This window comes from Onychostoma macrolepis, chromosome 09, assembly GCF_012432095.1.
Source record: "Onychostoma macrolepis isolate SWU-2019 chromosome 09, ASM1243209v1, whole genome shotgun sequence".
Taxonomy (NCBI): Eukaryota; Metazoa; Chordata; class Actinopteri; order Cypriniformes; family Cyprinidae; genus Onychostoma; species Onychostoma macrolepis.
In genome coordinates this window covers 4,976,233-5,001,211 of record NC_081163.1, presented here as the reverse complement: position 1 = coordinate 5,001,211, position 24,979 = coordinate 4,976,233, and the positions used below count along the sequence as shown (strand labels likewise).

Here is a 24,979-nt window from a genome sequence, read left to right as displayed (position 1 = left end):
TGAGCAAACCTTTCATCAATGTAACGAAATATTTGTATTTAATAATGAACATTTTGTTTCTCAAATGTAAAGCCAAACAATCCTCTTAACCTAAAGGACTAAGGCAATCTTAAAGGTGCAGCTCAGCCGCAAATGCATTTTTCTCTGAAGAATGAGTAAATCAAGTAAAGGCATGCAGCAGCGCTCAGTAACTGCTCTGCTCTTTCCATTGTTAGAAATCCCAGCTGTGGTGGGAATGAACAGCGACACACTGGAATGACTGTTAAAGCGGCATTTCTTTAAAAATAAGCATCAAAGGTGAGGAAACGACCCAGCAATTGGTCAGGTGAGAGTCTGGGCGAAAGTGCAGCTGCTGGGGCGTGGCTTCAGCTGTGGGCGGGGCCATCATTTGTGGTGGGAGTTTTCCAGAAATGTAAGTTTGGGCAGCTGTCATTTTAGGAGGTGGTCCAACATTATCACCATTTTAGTTTGCAATTCAAGCTCCACTATCCAGCTTATTTTTCAACACGGAAGTAAGCTATTCGCTGTGAATGTGCAAGACATTCGATTTATTAGCCACTAGGCCTATAGGTAAATAACTAAGAATTTGCGATACAGACTAGTGTGTTTATGATTAAAATCATATATTAAAATAATATGATAACAAATAGCAGTTTGCAATATCAAGCAACTTAATGGACTGTTTTGGTACAGCTAAAAAACTGGATGTAAACTTCTATGTTATGTTGGAATTACTATAATTATAAGTTTCCAGCTAGTAAAAAGTGTCACAACTTTGTTAAGCTCGTAATTACAAGTTGGAAACTCGGAAATGGTGGTGGCTCGTTAAGGAAGTTATGTGGCAAGGACACATTATGGAAAGAATTCTCTTATTTTCTCCAAAGCTGCATTTATTTGATAAAAACAAAAAAAATAGAGTAATATTGTAAAATATTATTAGGATTTAAAACAACAGTTTTGTATTTTAATATATTTTAAAATGTATTTATTTCTGTGATGCAAAGCTGCATTTTTAGCAGCCAGTACTCCAGTCTTCAGTGTCACATTCTAATATGCTGATTTGCTGTCCAAGAACCATTTCTTATTACTATCAATGCTAAAAGTTGTATTGCGTATGTACTTGAGCTGAGAGAATACCATGGCCTGACACCCAGAAATGCAGATATAAAATTGATATCCAAAAAAAAATGTAATAAATAAACTTGAATGAGTGCCACTGACTATTTGCACAATATAAAAATATTATTGCAGATTTTATGTTGTTCATCATTTGCGATACATAATTTCTTTTCATATTTAAATCTCATGATTTAGACATAATAAAAGCAATATGACAAAAGGGGGTCCAAAAAGGGCCTCACGACACCATAATCCATCCTTTTGCTGTTTTGGCAATACTTTGGCATTAGACCATGCTTGAATCATTATAACAATGAGACTTAAAAAACTGGATTTTGAAACTAACCTTAAAGAGCTGATCTCCCAAAAAAGAGCTCAAAACTTCTCTAAAACCAGCCTCAAGTCTCGCAAACCAACTTAGGCCGGTTTAAGACATTTTTTTTTTCAGGGATGTTCTTATAAGAAGGATGGAGGACCACAAACAATTCCAAAAAATTTTACTTTTCATTTTGTTTTTATTTATACTCGAAATGCTTTACATATCTATCATCTAAAATAAATGATCTTAACAGTCAAGTCCTCTCTACATCAGTGTGTTTGAAGAGGATTACAACAGAAAAAACAAAAAAGGTCACAGAAACAGAGTCATTCACACCATTCCAGTGATTCCCATATAAGGCAATTCCCATATTCGCAGCACTTCCGAGGAAAAAGATTGTCATGGCTATGGGGTGATGAACCACTGACCAGGTCAAATGCAATCAAAGGGCAGGTGCACTGGTCAGTTATGGCACGGATGCAAACTTGCCTCAACTTGATAAGATGCATGAAATGGTGACACAGACTACGGCGACGTGCAGTTACGAGAACACAAAGGAATCCAGCATTTTGACCGCAACCTCACGATCATTAAAAACTCACACGGATGATATAAGGACTAACATACCTAACCTTAAAGGTTAAAGATCTGAGCTAGTTCTCGGGTTCACACCCTAGAAGGACCATCATTTCTGGAGAAGAAAAGGCTCTGCTACATGACTAAATATCCTCAAATTAGGACTAAAATATTTCATCACTAAATGCAATGAAAACACCTTTAACTAGTTAACTCAAGACTAACATGCTATCAGGTGTGAACATCTAGAAATCCTTCCAGATGTTCTGTTCTATAAAACATATATACAGATGCAGACCGGATGACCACTATACAATTACGCAAACTACCTGTTAGTTGACCACAAATTAGTTCAGGAAAGACACTAACATTACTACACTAAAAATTACAAAGAGCAAAACGTTAGCAAAATACTGTCCTTTTATGCCGAAGCTTGTTCATTTAGAAATGCAGAAGACATGCTGTTGTTACCTGACAGGGACACAGTTTCATTCTGTTATGTTATCAGAGCACGGAGGAATACATGGTGGAACTGGAAGGTGAGCATTGCATTTCTACGTGCTATATGGCTTGAGAGCTTTTACTAACACAGTTGAATGGTTTTATCTTCTCAGGAACGAGGCTACATACAGAACAGTCCAATTTATTGCATATACGGATGAGCATATTAGAGAGAGCTGTCACGATGATTCAGTTCTGAACGGTCATACAAATAGTGGTGATTTGTATTAATTTAATATGATTTTTTTTTTAAACATTTTTGGGGGGTTTTAAATGCTTGGAATAATGCAAATGCAATTCTTTCTTCTGAAGAACACAAAAGAAGATATTTTGAAGAATTGTGAAATCCAAACACCATTGGAGTCTATTTATTTTCATTGTATGGACAAAAAAGGGTGAGTAAATAGTGACTGAATGTTATTTTTTGGGTGAACTGTTCATTTAAATTTGAACATTCTAATTAATTAGAAAGTCCTTCCACAAATTAAGTCCTTAAAAAAAGTCTTAAATCGGAGCAGAACGTCATAAATTCATAAAGTCAAGCCATTAAATGTTGCATTGCACTGCAAAAATGAACAAAACATGAACAAATATCTGTCAATGTTAAATTATGTTGATTTTTCTGAGCCCACTGGCAGACATTTGTTTGTTTAATCATATTAATCATAAACAAAATCAGTTTCTTATAAAACAAGACATAAGATGTCATTTTGTATCTTGATTTAAAAATCAATATAGAGTAATGGAGATTGGTTGGAAGTTGTATTTTCAGACTTTGAAGCGTAACACAAAGTATTGATGTATTGTGTTCCATTTAAATTATTCCATACATTTTCTTTACTTGGTCTTAAAAAGACATTTTATAAAACCTGCAGAAACTCTGAATAATCTGATAAGCATCATATGATATAATCATCTTGGTAGGAGAGAGCTAAAAAAGTTGAAAATCTTCTAAATTTGCAAATTAGTTCAAAAATTCCCTTATTTGAAAGGCAATATTTAGCTTGAATTTAAGACTCACAATGATCAGAGATTTTTCAATGAATCATAATTAGGAGTTCTTCTAATAATCGTGACAGAGCCTGTGACAGTCGACGCTAAACCACAGCGGAAGTTTAAAAATGCTAATTTTTATTTATAAAAGTCACAGTTTAGCCAACCTATTTGCAACCTATTAATCAAACTCACCTTTCCCTACAGAAATACTATAAACTGCCTCCTACTGACGGAAGACGTTCTCTTAAGAAAAATCTAATTTGTCCCTTGTCTTCTGGTTCATTATATACAACCACTCCACGTGCGATGAGCCAGCTCCGCTGTCAGATCAGCAAGTGAATGGTTTTCGCTATATTATGGCTGATTTTGATGATACACATGGAATGGGATGGATGGCTCAGATGATCATGTGGCGAAGTTTGCAGTTTAACTCCTTCTCTTTTCCAAGCAGTTCTCTGCTGTGCTTTTTAAATGCCTCAAACTCCTAAAATGTGATATGTAAAAACATTGATATGCCATTGAGATCAAAATGTCCAATATACATGCAGGTTTTCTTTTAACAGACCTTTTTCAACTCATTGCAGGTGTCCTCTGCCTTCTCTAAGGCGTCCTGTAGTTCCTTCACTCTTAATTCACTGTTCACAGCTGCTGCTTCCTTTTCAAACCTGATTAAAAAAAAAACATGAGAAAGGCAAACTAAGCAACAAATGCATTATTTTATGGATAATGGTCAGTTCATGTGTGAATGGAAACTCAAAGTGATAAAGAAAGTCAGGTATCCTGAACTGATCTTTTGTCTGTCTTATTGGTTTATGGCAAAGGAATAGTTCGTTAAAATTTACCCTTATGCCGTTCTGGCTATATATTATGTTCTTTCTACCTTTATACCTAAAAACGACTGCCTTTATCATACTGTTATAGCCCTTTCTTGAGCCTGACAGTTATTCATTATGTACTTTCCTCAAATGGAAAAAGAAGCATTCTGCCTAACATCAAATTTTATGTTTCATGGCAGGAAAAAAGAAACAAATGAAAGGGTTGGAATGACTTGAAGCTGCGTAAAAGATAATGAAAGTTTCACTTTTGGGTGAGCTATTCCTTTAATAAACATGGCATGTGTTATGCATACAAAAAGTCTAGTGTTTATGTATAAAAGTCTTGTTATGTGTTTTGAGATTCATACCTGTTTTCTGCATCTAGTCTGCCGTTCTCAGCTTCCTGCCTTTTCCGCTCCAGCTCCTGAATTTCATCTTGCTTGTCCTTTAAAACATTACAATGAAATCAGTATAACTCCATCTGAAAACAAACAGTAATGTAACTGATAATTAATATGAAATCACCATACATCCTCTTTTTCCCAGAAGTGTCCTGGCCGGGATCCTTCATACTTGCTGAAGGTAAAAAGTAGTTTGACCAATAGCATGCAGGCATTGTGCTTAATCGACCAATCGTGGCATGCGAGAAGGTGGGATCTACGCAGAACGGTCAAAGCAATGCAAATATGCGTACATATAACGTATGAGGACTGCCGAGAGCGTGTCAGTAGGCAAACAAAGCCAAAAACTTGACATTTTATGCAATCAAAAATGCTGGACATATCCAGGAAAAAGAGGTCGTATGGCCACTGGTGAAATCTGAACATTTTGTTTCATTGCTTACCAGTATCATTTTCCCACGCTCCATTGAGAGATCAATAAGCTCATCCTTTTCCTTCATGAGTTTCTCAAGTCTCTCTTGAGTGTCTGTCTCCCTCATTGATTCTTTTTCCTGAGTTTGTCTTAGTTTGAGATCCAACTCTGTTGGAAAGAAATGTGTGAGGTGTATTGCAGTGTACGAGGACAACTACACAAATTTACACAAAAATACTTTATCTTTTTTTTTGTTTGTTTATCTAGTTGCCAAGGCAAAACCTCAATTAAAGTCATTTTAGCTTGATGTACTAATATAACTAAAACTGAAATAAAAAAAACTATATAGACATTTAAAATAAATAAATAAATAAAATGCAAAAAACACAACTAAATTACTCAACTAAAATTGAAATAAAATAAAAAATCACTATAAGTGTATCTCAGTAAAACTAAAATAATATGGAACCCAACACAGTATCAAAAGTGTTTAGCTTACAAAAGTGAACTAAATAGTCCTTAAAATCAAGCATTAAAATGAATTAATTGGTTTATTAGATAAATGTAAACCAAAACACTGTAGAGTTTGATTGAATGTACATCAACAACAAAATATTTCTCATGTTTTCTGTTTGAAAAGAAGCTATTTTAGTATTTAAGAAGCTAATTATTTTGCTATACTAAGGTGCACTATATTGTTTGCATTTTAATATTTGCATTTATTGCACAATCCTAACTGGGAAACACCATTTTAAATGTCATTTAACTTGAACTACAGTTATGTATTTAACAAACCTACAATCAAGTTTCTTATTTGAAGAATAGTTTGTTATTATTCTTTGGTTTTGGTATAATGCCGAATACATACCTGCACACATCTCTACAGCATTCTTCAGCTGTTTTTGTGTGTCGCTCAGTTCGTTCTTCAAGGACGCCTCTTTGATCTGATGGAGGTTGATCAGTTCTTTCAGTTTAATCTGGAAACCCGTTGTTTTCTCCCTGTTGGGATCATAAAGTTATTGGCAAATACTTACTGTATTTATTTTCATCCACTTTTTCAGTTCTGGAAGTATATTTCCCATTAATTTTTTTCCATATGTATTTTAAAAAATGAATCAGTAAATTGTTCTAATAAGCACGAGTCCATGAAAACTTAACAAAAAAAACAACAAAAACAAAGGTGGGTCTCTCTTCAGCATTATGTATTCTTTGTTAGTGTAGTTTTGACCAGAAATGTGTCAATTTTGGCTGTTTTTTAAGGGATGTTATCATTAAAAATGTATTTCTCTATGGAGAATTTTTACTTCCAGAACAGACTGAAACTGAGAACTGTTCCTTACTGATACTCTGTTTCTAGTATCTTATGTTGCTCCGCCAATTCCTTGAGCTCTTGAGTCAGTTTGAGGATGGTCTTCTCTTTTTCTTGCACTTCCTGACTGAAAAGCGATTCATTTTCCTTTCGGAGTCTCTCGTTCTCCTTCTCCAGCTTCGCATTCTGGCTCTTGTACTCGTTCTTGAAGTTGATCAGCTCTCGGTGGTTGGAGGCCAGGTGCATGAATCTCTGCTCCAGCAGTTCAGATTTCTTTCTCTCGTTCTCCAGCTCCAGCTGCACATTGGCTCTCAGGTTCTCCAGCTCGGCGTTGATCTTCTCCAGAGCCTGACAGCGCAGAAGCATCTCGTCTGCTCTCTGTTTCAGGATGCAGATGAGAGTCGACTGCTCGTCGATTCTTGATCGCAGCACGTCTGCCTCTGTCCTTTCTTCCTGGGAGAGACTTCTGAGCTTTTCCAGGGCTTGGTGCACATCATCCATATCCTTATAGGAAAGATTAAGATCTGGGGTTAAACCTGTGCTAATACGATTTCATTTCAGTCAGTCATCATGTTAAAAAAGCGATTTCTGCTTTGAAATGGTCTAAGAAGCAATTCTGAAAGTTACATCAGATGCATGAGAATTGGCTCTACATGTTTTTTTAAAGCCTGATACTAATATTTAGATAAAAGTTTGCCCAATGGCTGATACAATTCCCAATACAATATATAATTAAAAGAATAGTTCTTCCAAAAATTGTACTCAGCCTCAGAATAGATTTGGGGAAATTTAGTGTTACATCACTTGCTTTGCTTGTAAACGGTGCTTGATCTGTGTATATTCTTATAAACACAGCTTTTCACTTCCCATGACATTAACTGATGGACTGGAGTTGTGTGGATTGCTTGTGGATTATTGTGATGTTTTTATCAGCTGTTTGGACTCTCATTCTGACGGCACCCATTCACTGCAGAGCATCCATTGGTGAGCGAGTGCTGTAATGCTACATTAGTACATTTCCAGCCAGTTTTCATTTTTGGGTGAATTATACACTTTTTTTTTAAATAACACTTTTTATTACAATTACTCAAAAATATTTGATAATTATTTGAATTAAATATTTTATAATTTGAAGCTGTTGGCAGAATGTCCGAAAAAGGTCAAATATCGCAGATTAATCAGCCTATTACTCACTCTTATAATTAAAAAAATAAATAAAAACGCTGCAATTTATAGTGCAAATGTAATGAACTGAAAAACCAAGGAGGTTTAAACAGCAAAAAAAAAAATAAATAAATAAAAAATAACCTTTGTCTTTAAAGTTTTAAATTACTATCCTTTTTCTCAATCCTCCAAACAAAAACTTTAATATCATCATATTGTAAAATGGTGAAGATGAACAAACTGTAATGGGCATGTAATGTGCTGAACATTTTAATAATCTGATGACTGGTCCTGTTAAAATGGCAAAAATGTTTCCCTGTGTAATAAAAACATCTAGGTATTAGCATGGATTTGAATTAAAACCCTTTAAAACTACATTTTATAAAGTGTACAGCCTAATATGCTTAAAAAAAAAAAAAGTAGTGTATACAGAATGTATGTCATATTTTGAATACAGAGAGAAACAGTACTTAATAATCTGTTTTTACAGAGCACAAATCAGCTGTAGAATTGCAGAAGTGGTTGCAGTTTTTTTGATGGATGTATTTTCAGATAAAATCAGGCAAAAGGGAAGATGGGGCTTTGGCACCACCTTTCTGCCACTCCAGCAGGAAATGGGACTGTACCATTTCAGTCAGGAGGGAGGCTCACATTCACCTGTTCACGTCATTTTGTTATAGTTTTGTGGATTCATTTGTTTATTAGTTTAGTTATAAATACAACTGTATGTTAATTTTAAAATCATGCATATTATTCTGAGGTTTGTCTTTTTGCTTTTTAATACCTTCTATGCTTTTGGTAGAGTCAGGTCTATATCCTGTTTGTGTAATCTATGTTTGGGAGAGTTTTCTCTCTCTCTTTAATCTTGTTCTTTGATAGTAATTGTTCATCAAGGGCTTCTATTATATTTGAGAGACATTATAATCAGGTATTTTTACAAGTTTTCATGGATTTTCCCATTTTCTCACGATTGCTTGTTTATTTTTTCATTTGAAAAACTTTTTGATAGCTGCGCTTTTTCTTTTCTTTCTTTTTGTTTTGTTTTTTAATAAAATTCCCTCCTTTTTTTGCACTGATTGTGACCCAGGTTTATCGCCTAGGCTGCTCTATTAGATAAATTAACAATACAATCACACTGGGATGCACAAGGCAAGCAAGCAAGCAATCAAAATATATTATGATGGCAGATTTTAAATGATCTGTGATCTGTGTTTTAATAACTAGGGATTTGTTGGGGCAAGTTGTCACATTTTAAATACATAAGTATTATTAATATAATTTTATACTGCGTACTAACTGTAATTTTTTTGACCAAAACAATGGTTTATTATTTTTGTAAGTTACACTTTGCATTTGCTTGTATTATGCTATTTATGCCCATTGTGACAACTTACCCCATTCAGTGTGACGCCACTGTGGCATGTTATGACAAAAAGTCGATGCGTGGTATGAACTGTATTTATTTTGTTATTTTCTTAAGCAGTATCAGTGGAAATGTTCAAGGTGTTTGTCAACGAAACTGAAGTGGGAGAAGTAACATAAATTCCTTGAAATATAGTAACCTAAATGGGGTAAAAAAATAATAATAATAATGTGACAACAAGATTGACACAGATTATTGGTTTTAAAGCTCACAAACTGCGAGTATCACGCCTCAGGTATTATAACATTTAATTCATAAATTTAAAACTTTTAATTCAATCTAAAAATGAAGTAAATCTAAATTTCGGTGGGGAAAAAAACGTTTTTTTTTTTTTTTTTTTATTATTATTATTTATTTATTTTTTGTATTTTAGTAGTGCGCCACCAGTTGCTTTGTTATTGTTTGGGCGAATTATGTGTTTCAAATCACGATTTTATCACAAATACAAAATCAAAACAGTCGGTGGTTGATGGATCTTGACAGGCGAACAGAGATCATGCGTGTCAGTTGCAGAAATGGGCGTAAACAGTTTCGTATGAACATCACATACCTGTTTAGTGTCTTTGATCATCGTTTTGAGGTCTATTGGGATTTTCTGAGGAGACGTCATGCTGAATCTTCCAAGGCTGTGTTTTTGCAGAAAAACAAACCCAGGTTTCTTCACAAAGGCGCCTCGACCGCAGTGAGCTGCAGTGATCCGACGGCTTCTGATGCTATTCAAAGTTTCCCCGGTTGCCCCTAGCAACAGCGAATCCTGTCGCGATTATTTCGCGTTTTTTTCTCTTTCGATAGACTACATTTGAGAATGTAATTCAGCATTTTAAAAATCGACTCACATTTATAACACGTCCTGTTGATCTAGATACGTCTGTTGTGTGTTTTCCCCCTCAGGTTAAGCAGATTGGGCTGAAAAAGCAGGTGTAGTGCTCGAGTTGTACCACTAGATGTCGCCACGACTCCTCTTTGGTTTACACTGGTTCGAAAGGTGCAGACTTGTTTTTACACATTTGCATTAGATTGATCAGAAGAGTCAAGACTAAAGAGTCGATTTGATTAACGTTAAGTTATAATCTACAGCTGTAGCTATGTTGAAAAAAAAAAAAAGAGCTAGTCAGACTGCGAAGCCAGCCAAAATCTTCGCCTGGTTTAAAATGATTTATTCAGCGGGAGCTCTTAAATCCTAAATTGAGGATCACATTAAAAGTTTTGGGCATAAAAGGTTCACTTTAACACACATCAAACTTTAGTTTTGGCCCAAAAGGTTCACTTATTAGCTAAGCATGAGATCTTTGACTTGCCCGATTGACTCCTTATAGAAACTCACTGACCTTAAGTAACACATTTAAAACCGTGTTCTGCATTATTTCGCTCTTGGATGACTTGAACTTGTGCTCAATCTTGAGAATCAGACACAGTTGTGGGTTATTATCAATAAAAATAATAGCAAAAATACTGACTCAAGCGTCCACACTTAGAAGCTGTGGTTTCACAACAGACTCTACTTGTTACAATTAATTAAAGCAAATTAATTTGTTAAAAAGAGGGGTTGATCATGTTTTTTTTATTTTTTTTATTGATGTCCGTTGCCAGTAGTGGATGGTAGCTGCGTTTTGGAACATAGTTGGTTTCTAACTGGTTTAAGCTGGTCATTAACTGGTGAAAGCTCGTTATTAGGCGACTGATCACCAGTCTGACCGCCTTAAACTGGAATGACAATGATGTACACTTTACTGACACAATATTTCTCAAATTTGAGTAGTCTATTGACAAGGCTGTCATTAGATTAGAAAATGAATAGGCTGACTGACCATTTCTATTATTTGTTCAATCAAACACAAGTTTAAATTGGAAACTTAAAAAAGCTTGAGTCTGCAGTGCATTACTGATGAAGAGGTGGTAAGTCGGTTCTGATGTTGTTAAAACATAAAGATGAACGTTTTTACAGTGCGACATTTTTACATGTTTTTTTTTTTCCCTTCTCCAACAGATTATTGTAGAACGTTTTACAAGATAATACTATTTCAGTCTTTCAGTACTTTAAAATTTCACATTTAAGTCAATGTGTTACTTGCCGTCTCTTTTGTTTTAGAGTTCTACAGTAAATCCTACACCATATGTGACCCTGGACCACAAAACCAGTCTTTAGTTGCTGGGGTGTATTTGTAGCAATAGCCAAAAATACATTGTACGGGTCAAAATGATAAATTTTTCTTTTATGCCAAAAATCATTAGGATATTAAGTAAAGATCATGTTCCATGAAGATATTTTGTAAATTTCTTACCGTAAATATATCAAAACTTCATTTTTGATTAGTAATATGCATTGCTAAGAACTTCATTTGGACAAATTTAAAGGCGATTTTCTCAATATTTTGATTTGCACCCTCAGATTCCAGATTTCCAAATAGTTGTATCTCGGCCAAATATTGTCTGATCCCAACAAACCATACATCAATGGAAATCTTATTTATTTAGAAAAATTGACACTTAAGACTGGTTTTGTGGTCCAGGGTCACACACACACACACACACACACACACACACACACACACACATATATATATTTAAAGTGTTCAAACAATTTCTCAACCTTCTTTCTGTTGCAGAATCAGGAAACATGCAAAGCAGCAACAGGTGTCTCAGTAAATAAAATACATGTATAATAATAATAATAATATTTATTAGACTATACTTATTATCAATTATTATTATTACTACAGCAATAATACCAGTGATTTGTAAATATTTCACATTCTGTGACTGTTGCACCATGCACACATTATGCAGGCCAGTCAATGAGCTCAACAGGTTCCTGGGAGCCAGTTAAGGATTTGATCCTGTGGGTCGAGCCGAGGGGGGAGCGTCATGTGCACGCCCTTTTTCATCAGCCCAGGACAAGTGAGTAAGAGCCACTTCACTGCATCTCAGTCCCAAGAGCTCCATCTGGCCGGCTTCATGAGGGGCTGGACACACCAGCCGGGACCGTGCGTCACAATGCACCTCCAACTTCTCCTCATTATAACTTTATGCGTGCTTCATTGCGATTGTCAAGGTACGTTGCGACTTTTGTGATTCACTTGTTTCGTATCATATTTGTTTTAGATACGGTCCCCTTTAGTGCATATACTAATGGACTTTTTTTTCTAACAATAGACATAACGGGCAAGTAACTCTGCATAATATCACAATTATTCAGGTTTAATTGACCTAACATAACTGGGGGGAAAAAGTGCAGATTCTCAGAGTTTGTTGAAAAATAAACAATCGCTCATTTATTCGTGCGAATAACGGCGTTGTTATTTATGCACGCTAGAATGAACGGATTTGCGCTCGGAATAAAACAGGATCGTGGAAATAAAACAAAACAAGCGTGCGTTTGTTTAAGAAAATAGTTGTAAGGTAAATATTATACACATTGTTGCTGTGGCGCACAAAGCCTCCCTCAGACAGATTTGAGGTTCTCGGAGAACTTTTGCATGGGCTTTGGCGTTGCTAGGTAACAGAGACGAGCATGTGACTTGAAGACAATCTCTAGCAGACCCCAAGCTGCTGGTACAAAGCAAATTCAACACGTTTCTGCGCTCGGGCTTGTTTCTAAAAGACTTAACCAGTCTGCTGTGGAGGGGAGCTAGAGTTTGAGGCGTTGCGGTCGGTTAGTCAGTTGACAGCAACAGGTTGCTCTGTGTGGTTGCATGGCTAGGGCTTCTCGAAATGTAATCTGCTTTCTTTTTGCCCAACCCTTAGTATGTAAGCTTCTTATGTGAATCAAGCAACTAATTACTCTGCAGCTGCCGCTCAAGACGACCATTGCTGCTCATGAAACACTCTGTTGAAAATTAGCTGAGGTTGTCTTTATTGAGATTAAGTCATTGCAGATTGTGTATTGTTTATAGGGAGAATTGGGGTGGTTGCATTAAACAAAAGCGAATTAAATTCAGTTCACTGACCATTGCGACCTTGAGGCGTCAAAATCACATCATCTCACACAGTCTTTTGGGATTTCGTTCTGCTATGTTTGCATCAGGTTTAAGTTTGTGGCCGTTGCCTTGATTGATCTCCTCAGAAATGCGAGCCAGGAATGAGTTCCTGTAATCCAGCTTTATTCAGCATGTGTTTTCGGAGGAAATGACCAAAAAGGTCTTGATGGAGGGGGGACAGGTTACTTTCTCTAATCCGCTGAGCTTCACTTCCTGTTGGTTCCTCAAGCTCTCAGTTTCAGACCTGAGGGTCAAGGGTCTTTAAAGGTAGTTACTTGTTACCTTGTTTAGCATGCATTTTAATTCAAATTTGGGCTTTTTAAAAAAAAAAAAAAAAAAAAAACCTGAGCTGGCACAATCTAAACAGTTTTGACACCTCAGTTCATGTTTATTAACCAACTTGTGAAACCGTCCTGTATACATTAATATTTACAGCCAGTAGCGTGTTACTCATTACCTACAAAAGTGATGATTATGCTGATTTATAACTTGTTTTTTTCAATTTTTTCACTTTCATTAGTCACGTATTAGCCGTCTTTAGATTGTAATGATTAAAAGGACACTTTCACTCGGTGTCACATTCACCAGCGGCCTTTTTTTATCATGTGCAGCCATGAGTGCAGACAATACCGTGAAGATCAGCGAACAATGATATCTCATTCAGTAGGCTCAATCAGATGTGGATCAGTGAGGGGCCTCATGATCTGTAACAGGATTTCCATGCACGAAATCAAGAGAGGAAATCAGTTTGATGCTGGACAGAGGATCTTATCTGAACCTGGCTGTCAGCAAGCTTTAAAGTTCATAACTTAAACACATTTGACTCCTTTAAAACATCTGCGGAAGCCCATTTCCACCACAGAAAAAAAAAAAAAAGGCAATTCTGACTTTTAATCTTACAATTCTGACTCTTTTTTTTTGCAATTCTCACAAAAAACTCATAATTATTTTTTTAACATTTTGCGACAGTTTTTTTTCTGCCGTCAATTAACAAAATGAGAATAGTAACTGCAACTTTATCTCAAAATTCATCTCATAATTTTTTTCTCTCAAATACATATTTATATCTCACAATTCTGTGTTTATCTCGCAGTTCTGTTTTTTTCCCCTCAGAACTGCAATAAAAAGTCAGAATTGTGAGATAAAAAGAAGCATCCCATGGTGGAAACAAGTTATCTTTTTTTATCGATAACGTCTTTAAACGCTTTCAAACTATTTATATGTTCTATATATTTAATAATTTTGCAATGAACTTTGCATATTTATGTTGTTGCAAAATATAAACAATATATTTACGAAATACATTTTAAGTCGGATCCAACTTTATCCGCACACATACGTAAAGCAGTATATACTACGTAACAAATCTCAACTTTATTTTGTCGCAAAATGTAACTATATTTACATAAATCAATATATACTACATAGCTCAACTCAATAACTCATTGCCACAGAATGCAAACTATATAATTGCCCGGCAAAATATTTAAAGTTGTGTATAATGTGCATCCAATTTTATCAAACTCATAAACGTAGAAATACTAGACATATAGCAAAGATATACAGGAAATCTCAATTTAATTGTTTATATTGTCGCAAAATCTAACTATATTACCATCCAGCTCTAATCTTCTACTAAATGAGACTATAAGACATGAAGATTTTATGATATTTGAAATATTAACATAATAAAGCTTTGAAGCAAGGCTTATAACTCTTTATTGAAGAATACTTTGAAATTGTTATGGAGCAAATGAATAGGAAAATTGCTTAAAGAACCAAGGCTGCTTAAAAAGTGGGCAGTAACTGTTGCCACTCTTGCCGTCTTAAAACCGTGCCAGAGAATGAAGGAGCACTTTTGTACTCAAAAGTCACTAGGCTCTTCTTGTCTTAGGTATCTTTTTAAAGTTTACAGCTATGAGTGAGAAAATGTGCCTGCTAAGTAGCACGACTTTCAGATTGTCATTGTTTATTGTTCTTGAAAGAATTGCACGTCCGCTTGACGCGTGTTTGGTGTTCATTCTTCTGTGTAGGTTATTATACAAATGTGTGAACAAACAGTAATGACGTCTGCATTTCGAACAGTGATAAAATACCGAAATCCCATTTTTCCTGTTCTGCACGTGCTCCTTAAACCTCACACATGCTTCTGGGCCTTTCCGGTAAAAGTCCTTGAGCGACAGGGCTGCTGTATTAGAAACAGGAACAGAAGTTAACACAGTTGGCACTAATGAAGACTTCTAATCCTCTGAGTGTAAACAGCACCCTCACTGGCCGTATTAGTCACTGCCGCGATGCCATCTGAAAGCTGAGAGGCCTGTGTGACGGTGTTCACGTTTGATGACACTGGATTGAGGGAGTGTGTGCTGTAAATCATTGTATCTTAAAAGCGACCAAAAATGAACCACCTGTGGTCAATTTCTCACCGTCATGTCATTCCAAACCAGCATAAATCTCTTACTTCTATGAACACAAAAGATGTTTTTTAAAAATGTCTCGCTGTTTTTGTTAGTCAGTATGAAAGTCAATGGGGTTCAGTGTTGTTTTGGGCCCCATTGACTTTCAAAATAACTTCTTTTATGGTTTAACAACATGAAGGTGAGTAAATGATAATGTATTTTCATCATATTCCTTTAATGGATTAAAATTTCTGGGTAACACTGGGTAAATAGTTTATTCTTTAACATTAGTTAATGATTTAAAAACTGTAAACTAAGGTCAGTGCTATATTGAAATATAGTTTTTGTTAATATTTAGAATTTGATTTGATTTTAATATTTTATCTTAATAGTTTGTTTTAATTTTACTTTTGTTTTGTCTGTTTATTATATTTTTAAACATGTTTATATGGCTTTTATTAAGTTTTAGTTTATATTTAGTTATTTCATTACTTCAACTAAACATAAATGAGAAATGCTGCCTTGGCACTTGGCATTTTTAATATTTTATTTTAATTTATTTTATTTTAAATTTTTTTATGGTTTTAATTTTAATTAACTCTAATATCTCTGGCTAAATTAACAGCATTTTTACAGCATTTATATAGGTTAATGTTCATTTCTGCATATTAATGCTTTTTTTTTTTAATTAGCGGTGAATATTATGTTTATAGATTCAAATTAGATAAATAAAATGATATAAAAATGTTGTTTATTGTTCATTTTTACGCTATTTACGACGTTTGCCTGTAGATTTTGGAACTAACGCATCTATTGGTGCTGATTATTTCAAAAAGTACAAATAATTTGGACGATGTTTCGGTCTAACACATTGCAAATTCGTTCTAAAGTTTCTAATGGCAGTCAACTTCGCCAATTTGAATGGTTTAATAGGCTTCCCGACTCTATGTTTGCCTCCTTTCCACTCGCCACCAATGCCAAGCCGCCTTGGCGTACCAGTAGGTCTTTTCTCCACGACTCCGTTTAGGCCGTGCGAGCCAAAGTCAGTTGTAAAGCAATTGACTGCATTCTGCGTCGTCCATTTCCATATGAAACGGGCTGCGGCACTCGGCTCCGCGGTATGGCCGGCCAGCTCTGGCGCTGGGCTCTGCCAGCCATTCCTGCGCATGCATTCACTCCGGCCGCCCCCCAAAACAAGGCGGCATTGATGAAAGAAGCGGCACCTCTCCCATGGCCCCCGCGGGACTGGACAGAGATGTTTTGGGGGGCTTGCTAGTGGCTGGCAAGTGCCTATAGTTTTTTTAAAAGGAAAGAGGGATGGCAGAATGGAGGAGGATGGGCCTCTTTTCGGCTTTCTTTCTCGCAGGAAGCTCTACTGTATTCCCCCATTCTGTTATCCGTCTCCATCGGGCCTTTTGGCGTGCTGACACTTTCAGTTATGGGGCTGCAGCCCCGCCAGCCAGGCCATTGTGCCATTGTGGTCTCACAGTGGGGTCTAAGCCTTTGGGAGGCTTCATTCTAATGAAAATTCCTCCACCGCACTCTCTTTGTGGCCTGACGTTGGCGCGTCCTTGTTTTTCCCCTCAGATAGTTTCAGGGATTCTTGCCTGCTGAGGGTTTAAGTTGGCTAATTAGAAAAGACATGCCCAGAGAGGAGACGGGGACTGAGGGGGGGCAAAAAAAGGAAACAGCGAACGGAACAAAACAGGGTGAGCAAAGACATTAATGAAGGAAGGAAAAACAAGCGCAGACCCCATCAACAGGAGGACGGCATTTGCATAATACAAGCCGCTGTCCTGACAATGGCCCGCCGGGACAATCGCATAACTCTTGTCATTCGCGCAATCTTAGTTAAGACGTCCAAATAAAACCCTTTTAAAGACACCCCAGGAAATGACGGGGCTAAATGCTTTGTTTTGCTGAGTGCAGGAACAGGATAGGCCTGCCGCTGTTCACTTTACCTGTCGCTTTTCCCAGTTGCTGATACCGTCAGGAAACACTGGCTTTATTTTCCAAGCACTCGGCGGATAGGTTTCGTCTCTTGGCAACGACTGATAGGTTGTATAGATGACTTGTACTGTTAAACAGAGAGAAAACAATTCATTTGCAGGTTATTTTAGTATATATAATAATATTACTATTTTGAATAATCTTTTATTTTTGTATTTTTGTTGCCAACTTAATTTTAGTTCCAATTTTTGTAATTTTGTTGTGGGGTTTAATTGTTTTTATTTTTTTATTTATTTCCCCTTAAATATGTCTATTCTATATATTTTAATGAATTTTTATTTAAGTTTTTTTAAAATAATTTGAGTACTTCGACCTAAACGTAATAAAAATGAGGAATAAAAAATAAATGAAAATGTATTTAAAAAGTGTAAAAAAAAATCAATACAATTTAATAAATAAAATAAAATAAAATAATAAAAATGAGTAAAAACTTTTTTTTTACATATTTCTATATAGTATTTTAGTTCCATTAACATGTATTCCAAGTAGCATTTTTATGTCTGTTTTGTTTTTATTAATTTTTATTTCAGTTTTATTTTTAGTTATTTTAATACTTCAACATAAACTAAATAAAATTAGAATGTAAATTTAAAAAATAATAATAATAATTAGAAATTAGAAAATTAATGAATATTTTTTCATTTGTATTATATTTATTTTTGTTATGTTTATAATTTTAATTTATTAATCTGTATAGTTTTTATTCGTTTTTATTACAGATTTAGTTTTAGTTATTTTAGTGCTGTAACTTAAATATAGCATTCGCTCGTATCCTGGCAGCGCATGTGGAAACAGTCTATGGTTGTTGTTTAAAATTCTGTTACTTGTGAGCGGGTGTCAGTAATAGCGTCTCACCTCCCAGATCCTGTATATGCCAATTGTCTACCTGTGCATTACAGACGCTGCTGAAACCTCCGGGATCATGTCCTACCAACAAAGCCTTCCTTTGAGCGAGTAGAGCAGCAATTTTATCATTAGTAAACTGAGCAGGAAAAAGGCTTGTTTCCCAATTGGCTGCCGAAGGAGTTAAAAAGGAAGCCCATTTGGCTGGCATGCTTTAAAAGCGTTTGCTGTGGTGTTTGGTCTAGACCTCTCGCTATGAGGAGGCCCTCGCTGAGCTTTTAGCGCCGCAGCTCAAGCACAAACCCCCGTGGCCTTCTGGCAGAGGACGAAATCCATTATTAAAGAGCACATCACGGGGAACGAGGCTGATAAACTTCTGACTCATACATAATAAATGCTCTGCTAATACAGTGTTTGTTTTGCAATGGCACAGAACCAACATGCTGTCCACTGTATGTTTAAATTAATATTGAAGAGCCATTTATGACAGAATTGAGAGTAGTAATGTTTCACAAACTACCTGTGTACAGAAGTATGGAAGCCTGCTTCTGCTACTGAATAAAAAATTTAAAAGGTAATTGACTTTTTTCTCAGAATTGCCAGATATAAGCTCGCAATTGCAAGTTCTAAAGTCAGAATTGTGAGAGAGAAGTCATCGGAATTGTGAGAAAAAAGTCAGAATTGTGAGATATAAACTCGCAATTCTGCAAAAAAAAAGTCAGAATTGCACATTTATATCATGCAGTTGATATTTTATATCAAGCAACTGCAAGTTATAAAGTCAGAATTGCGAGATATAAACTTGAAATTGTGTGGAAAAAACGGGCTTCCATACTGAAGGAAGCACATTAAAGGAATAATTCTCAATCAAAATGTATTCACTGCAAACCTGGAAAACAAAAGAAGAAAGAATTTGAATATTTGTCTTTTTTGGAGCCTTATAGTCATTATTACAATAAACTGTTGTTGTATGGCATTTCTGGGCGAACTGTTCCTTTAAATCTTGCTAAAATGCTTCCAACCTGCCATGTCTCACAACAAGAGGGAGTTGTTCCTCCATCCATTTAGAGATTACTTTATTGCACTGTAAGACTAATTTTTTGTCAGTCGGATGTCTAAACATATTACCTCAGATTTTCAGCAAGGTTTCTGGTCGGCTAAATGTCAATGATGACCTCATAGTTTAGCGCAGTTCTCAGTTTCTTATTGGCAGGCGCCGTGCGCTCGAGCTGTTTGATTGAGTCACATGAGTTTCATAAAAGGCAGGAGGTCAGATAAGATTCTTGTTTCAACCGATCCAAACAGCCACGCTTTGTGAAAAATTAAAAAGTGCTTGTTAGTACATTATCATTTACTGAAACATCACACGGTAAACTGACGTTATAATTTTTATTTTTTTAAATTATCAATTTGATCATCAATTAAAATTAAAGGTACAAATATCCATGAACATTAATAATAACAAATCAAAAAATATATAATTAACTGAACTTCTTTTAAAAAAATATTTTTAGATATAATTTTATTATACTTCTCAGTGAAAATAAATATTCTATGTATTTTCTTTGGGATTTTATATTTATTTATTTATTTATTTATATTGTGCGTGGTTTTTTTTGTGAATATTTTTTTTGCGTTTTTCAAAGAAAATGTTAGTAGTGTTTGCCCGTGCAAAACCAATCAACCCGATCTCATGAAAGTGCATATAAATAGTATGCCAAATAAAAACAAAAACTCGTAGTATTGATATGCAAAAATGGACTTTGGCGTGTATATGCTACACGATGGGTAGGATTAGGGTTGTGGGGTAGATGCGTATCATATGCACGCTAACAAATTTCATATCATATGCACGCGAAAACTGCGTATTAAATGCACGCCAAAGCCCATTTTTGCATGTCAATACCACGAGTTTTAATTTTTATTTGGCATACTATTTATAGGCATTTTCATGAGACCGGGCTCAACCAATGCTAGGATGTCATGGATGCTTGCCTGAATGTTGCTATGCACTTGATAAAATGTTTTGGGTGGTTGTTAGGATGTTGCTATTCAACAAGTAGAATATTTTGAGTGTTTGCCACTGTTATGGTATGCAAATGATAGGGTGTTCTGGATGGTTTCTAGGGTGTTGCTATGTGATTGATTAGTGATCAGAGTACAAAGTGACAACAAATCTAATATCTGTGCTATTCTGGTCTCTATTTCAATGTGAATCTAGATTTTTCTTGCCCATTTTATAGTCTACCAGGTGAGGGATCACTCATGCAGTGCAAACAGTGCTTGTTCAAATTCCTAACCTCAAATCTGACTTTACCTTCTTTCAGAAAGCATGCAAAATTAGATACAATGGATTTGTTTTACATGAGGTTATTCACGAACATTTTATTGGTTAAAAAAGAACAATCAAATAATTATAGAGCCTTCAAATTTAAGTTCCGGTAACTTTTGAGTTTGATTGCTGCAGCTTCTTTTGGGAAGATCACATACATTTGACCATGGACTGTCTGTGTGTGTGTGTGTGTGTGTGTGTGTGTGTGTGTGTGTGTTTAGGTAAGTGGTGATAAGACATACTCGCTCACCCCCTCTCTCCAACCCTCCTGCCCTTCACCACGTCATTCCACCTTGCATCTCCCTTTGCTTTTGGAATTTGGGTGTAAGGGCTACGGTACCACCCGGTACCGATATTTATCCTAATTACATTTCTGACAAGGAACAGCACGCACCATTCATCAGCGTCAGCGAGAGACAATCAGAATCCCCTGACGGAGGGCTCCTCCGCTGAGCTATGCTGATGGTGTCGATATGTCCCGGAGCCCGTCGGGGAAGGTAGAGGGGTGGTACGTTATCTCCTCAGATGTCAATCACAGGGGAAGATCAAAAGGAAGGAGAGTGAGGGCTGTAGAAGTGCTTGCTCACAGACTGGCACGCTTGGCTCCGCTGGCTGTCAGTTCGGTTGTACAAATGCTTCATCAGTGGAACAATCACATGCACACTTAAAGATGTTTCAGAATTGAAATGGGTGCTGCTTTGATTTGACTGATTTCACTGCAAACATCGGTTTTAGTATTTATGTCCTGATTTTCAATACAAAACAAATACACATCCTTAAAACAAAATAGTTTTAGTTGAGTTGCAAAATTGCTTCACATAAAACCATACGTTTTTATTACATACGTTGAATTAAGACTATCTATCTGAGCTCATTGGGCTGTTTTATCTTATGCAATTTTGCTTCTATTCGCTGTAAAAAAAAAAAAAATCAGTTAAATTCACAGTTAACTAAAACAAAGAATATTTATAGTACGTTTTTGAAGAAAATGTCACATTTAATCGCTGATGTATTATTTACTATTTTTTTAGTATCTTTATTTATATATTATTATATAGATCAGTGCCCTGTTCACATTTAAAAGGATTTAAAATGTGTTACAGTAGATGCTGTTTCTTTGTAATTATTTGTGAAACTTACTAACCATTTTTTGAGTGAAAATTGTTTCTACACTTTTTTTAAGTGTGGTAATTTTGTTTTGTTTTAAATATTTTTTGATAAAAACATCACAAATTCTCTGGAAAACAAGATGTAATGAGCATCAAGAAACTTTTTATTTATTTATTTTTTGCTGCAGTGTTGTCTTTGGCATGGAAGAAGCTTTTAAATCATCAAAGTAAAATTAAGTGTCATTTTGCATTTAGCTCCATTTTAATGACTTTGTACATTCTTTCAGTATTAGTATATGAGTCAAAGACGAAAAAGGGTTTAAGCATAAAACAGTAAGTGTAATACTGCTTTAAATTGTTGTTGCCCCCCCCCCCCCAAATTAAAAAGTTTTCTGTTTAATTTAATTGCAGTTTTGTTTTTGTTTTTCTGAGCAAAAAATAAATATCATACATTTTTCCCTGATTTGCAGAAGACGCCCACTAAAATGTAATTCAGTGTAAAAATCTTGTCAGGCATATTTACAACAAGAAATCAATTTATGGCATATTAAAAGACTAATTACTTTCACCCCAAATTAGTTGTAATTTTACATTTTTAAAATTTGCCACTATCCTAGGTTTTGTGTCAGTAGTTTAGTAGTTTTAGTAGTTTAGATACAGTAGTTTAGTACATTAAGAGTACAATAACTTCAAAAATCTTGTTTTCTTCCGAGATATAAACTTGACAGTTTTTTTTGGTCACTGTTAAAAAGAAAACCATACACATTTTTAGACTTTTTGACAAGGATGCATCTAAAATAATTCTCACGGATCTGCAACATTGATCATCTATATTGCACGATTGCATCTAGAATGGTCAAGAGGTCTTTGGATCGGTTGTGTACTGAAGAGCATTGTCCATGCAGGGGAGATCTTTGAACCTTATCTTGTGTAGTAATTCCTGCAATGTTTACATTATTTCTTATTACATTACATTATCTGGATGTCTCAAACCCATCATGGTCGGGTTTTATGATCTGTGGGAGTAGATCTTTGGTTGCTATCTTGTAGTCGGCATTGAGTAAGCCCATAGGCCTGCATGATGAATGTAGTTTTTTCTCCTTTTTTAGAAGCTAATGGATGCAAAAGTTTGAGGCATCTGTCATTTAGAGCTGGCACAATCATAGGTCAAAGCTCAGGTAATTAATGTGGGAAATGATGCTGTTCTCTGACCTTACCAGCTGTCGTCCCATCAAAAATTGACTGTCATTCTCTATATAGGCTAATGCAATCAGATACAACCAGATTTTCTCAAATATTTATTACATATATACAGATACATTTAATATTCAGTTCAATGGTATGAGATTTCTTATTGAACTGTCACCAACTGAACTTGTAATGGTGGCACACCCAAAAATAGAAATTTTAACTTAAAGATTAAATCCTTACAATTTTATATTACCGATTCGGATGCCAGGTAGAATTCAACCTACCAATTAGAATTTAGTGGACAAACTATTTAAAATATAGTGAATTAAGCTACAAACTGGATCATAATGTGTAACGCTTCTATTGCAGCTCATCATATTAATGGAGTGTTTAAGTTACCCTAGTTAGCAGTAAACCGGTTACTGAATATGTTCGTAGATTTGTGTTGGATGTTATATTTGGAATGGAAATATAATATTGACATTTTATTTGCAAACATCATACTTTTTTTGCTTATGTCAGGTAATAAAACCAGCAAGCTAAGCCAGTAATGACAGTGTTGAGAAAAATAAAACAGATTTCATACTTATTTACCCCTAAAGAGTGCATATTAGTACCTTAAAACTACATATTAGCAGTGTTGGGCAGTAACTAGTTACTGTAACTTAGTTACTGTAATAATATTACTTTTTGCAGTAACTAGTAGTGTAACTAATTACTAATAAGATTTCAGTAATAATGTTACATTTACCATCCATAAAACAGCTTAGTTACTTTTAATGCCTCAACCCCGCTGATTTAAAATCCAACAATCAAATAATTCCTGGATTTATTTTCATAATTTTCACGACTCACATATACATGTGATGTCCCCAGTGCAGCAGGCAAGCTTGGAATATGGAAAAGCTTACATTCAGCAGATAGAAATATTGCATTGTATGGATTTTGTCAGGAAAAAAAGATGATCTGAACACTGTTGTGTAAGTTGTGGCTTTACTATACTCTGGCATTACATCCCTCATACACCCCTCTGATCAGCATGTGGTACATTATATTAATATAATTTAAAATATTTTTGGAAAATTAAACAGTTTCTTACAAACTTATGTGATTTCATAAAATACATAATGCAATATAGTCGTGTATAGGTAACGGAGAAATTACAATTAGCTTCAAGCTACACATGACAATTAATGAGATGAATACAACACTTTTACTTGAATGTCACTATCAATCACTATTGAGTGTTTGTAATAACTTCTGACTGCGATCCAGCGTGGATTTTGGTCAAATGATGAGGCAGAAATATGTTGTTAGTAACATTCTAGTAGAATTTTATGTGGAAGATACACAGTTAAAACTTTTGTGGGGCGTGAAGAAACAGTAATGTAACTAGTAGTGTAACTAATTACTGTTGCCAGAAAGTAATAAGTAAAGTAATAATATTACTTTTGAAAGGAGTAACTAGTAATGAGTAATAGATTACATTCTTTGAGTAACTAGCCCAACACTGCATATTAGTAACTAAAGAGTGCACATTAGTATCTTTTGACATGGTACAGCTGCAGTGACAGCTTTTGTACCTTTGAACAGATGATCTGAATATCCTGTCATTTTCTGTGTAGGTTCAGGTTGTGAGGCAGGGTCTTTCCGCTGTGGGACAGGCCATTGTATTCCAACAAGCCAGAGGTGCGATGGAACAACCGACTGTTCGGATAACTCAGACGAAATCGGCTGCCGTGAGTAACTCATCCTCCACAGTCACAAGGTCACACTGACAAAGAGTGTGAAATACAGCTGTTCAGTTTGTAATCCATAACCCAGAACAGCATTAGCAGTAGCCATGTGTTCCCTTGGGTTTTTAGTACAGTAGGTGTTGACTTTAAAGTAACATAGTTAGAATTGCTAACTTCACTTTTTTTACTCGAAAGTTTTGTTTTTGTACACCATTTTGGGTTTTAAAAACATGAGTTTTCTCACATTCATATTAGCCTATGCATTCAAGAAATGAAAGTAAGAAATTAAATCAATTCCTGTGTAAATCTCGATAGCTTTCTATGGACAGCAAATCTCTGGAAGTCAT

General features: G+C 35.4%; 2 protein-coding genes across 10 annotated transcripts in view; one reads left to right on the top strand and one right to left on the bottom strand.

The window, feature by feature from the left end:
- Positions 1-906: 906 nt before the first annotated feature.
- zgc:172182 (coiled-coil domain-containing protein 89) lies at positions 907-10,268 on the bottom strand. 2 transcript variants are annotated; one of them, XM_058786064.1, is made up of 8 exons: positions 9,872-9,890; positions 9,586-9,773; positions 6,480-6,952; positions 6,008-6,138; positions 5,171-5,307; positions 4,695-4,771; positions 4,077-4,176; positions 907-3,995 (listed from the first exon to the last, which is right to left on the bottom strand). In XM_058786064.1, exons 2-8 carry the CDS (start codon positions 9,643-9,645, stop codon positions 3,909-3,911), a joined length of 1,065 nt encoding a protein of 354 aa, XP_058642047.1. In that variant the 5' UTR covers positions 9,646-9,773; positions 9,872-9,890; the 3' UTR covers positions 907-3,908. The 2 variants fall into 2 exon arrangements, with proteins under 2 accessions (XP_058642047.1, XP_058642046.1); XM_058786063.1 differs by having other exon boundaries at positions 9,586-10,268.
- A 1,560-nt stretch (positions 10,269-11,828) lies between these two features.
- Positions 11,829-24,979, top strand: part of lrp2a (low density lipoprotein receptor-related protein 2a) — a 109,024-nt gene continuing 95,873 nt past the window's right edge. For 7 of the 8 annotated variants that reach the window (XM_058787765.1, XM_058787761.1, XM_058787760.1 and 4 more), the window contains exons 1-2: positions 11,829-11,933; positions 24,522-24,635. In XM_058787765.1, coding sequence (XP_058643748.1) covers positions 11,831-11,933; positions 24,522-24,635 — 217 coding nt within the window. In that variant the 5' untranslated portion in view covers positions 11,829-11,830. Of the gene's footprint in view, positions 11,934-11,958; positions 12,088-24,521; positions 24,636-24,979 lie in introns of those variants that run through there. The other variant, XM_058787758.1, reaches the window with a different exon arrangement.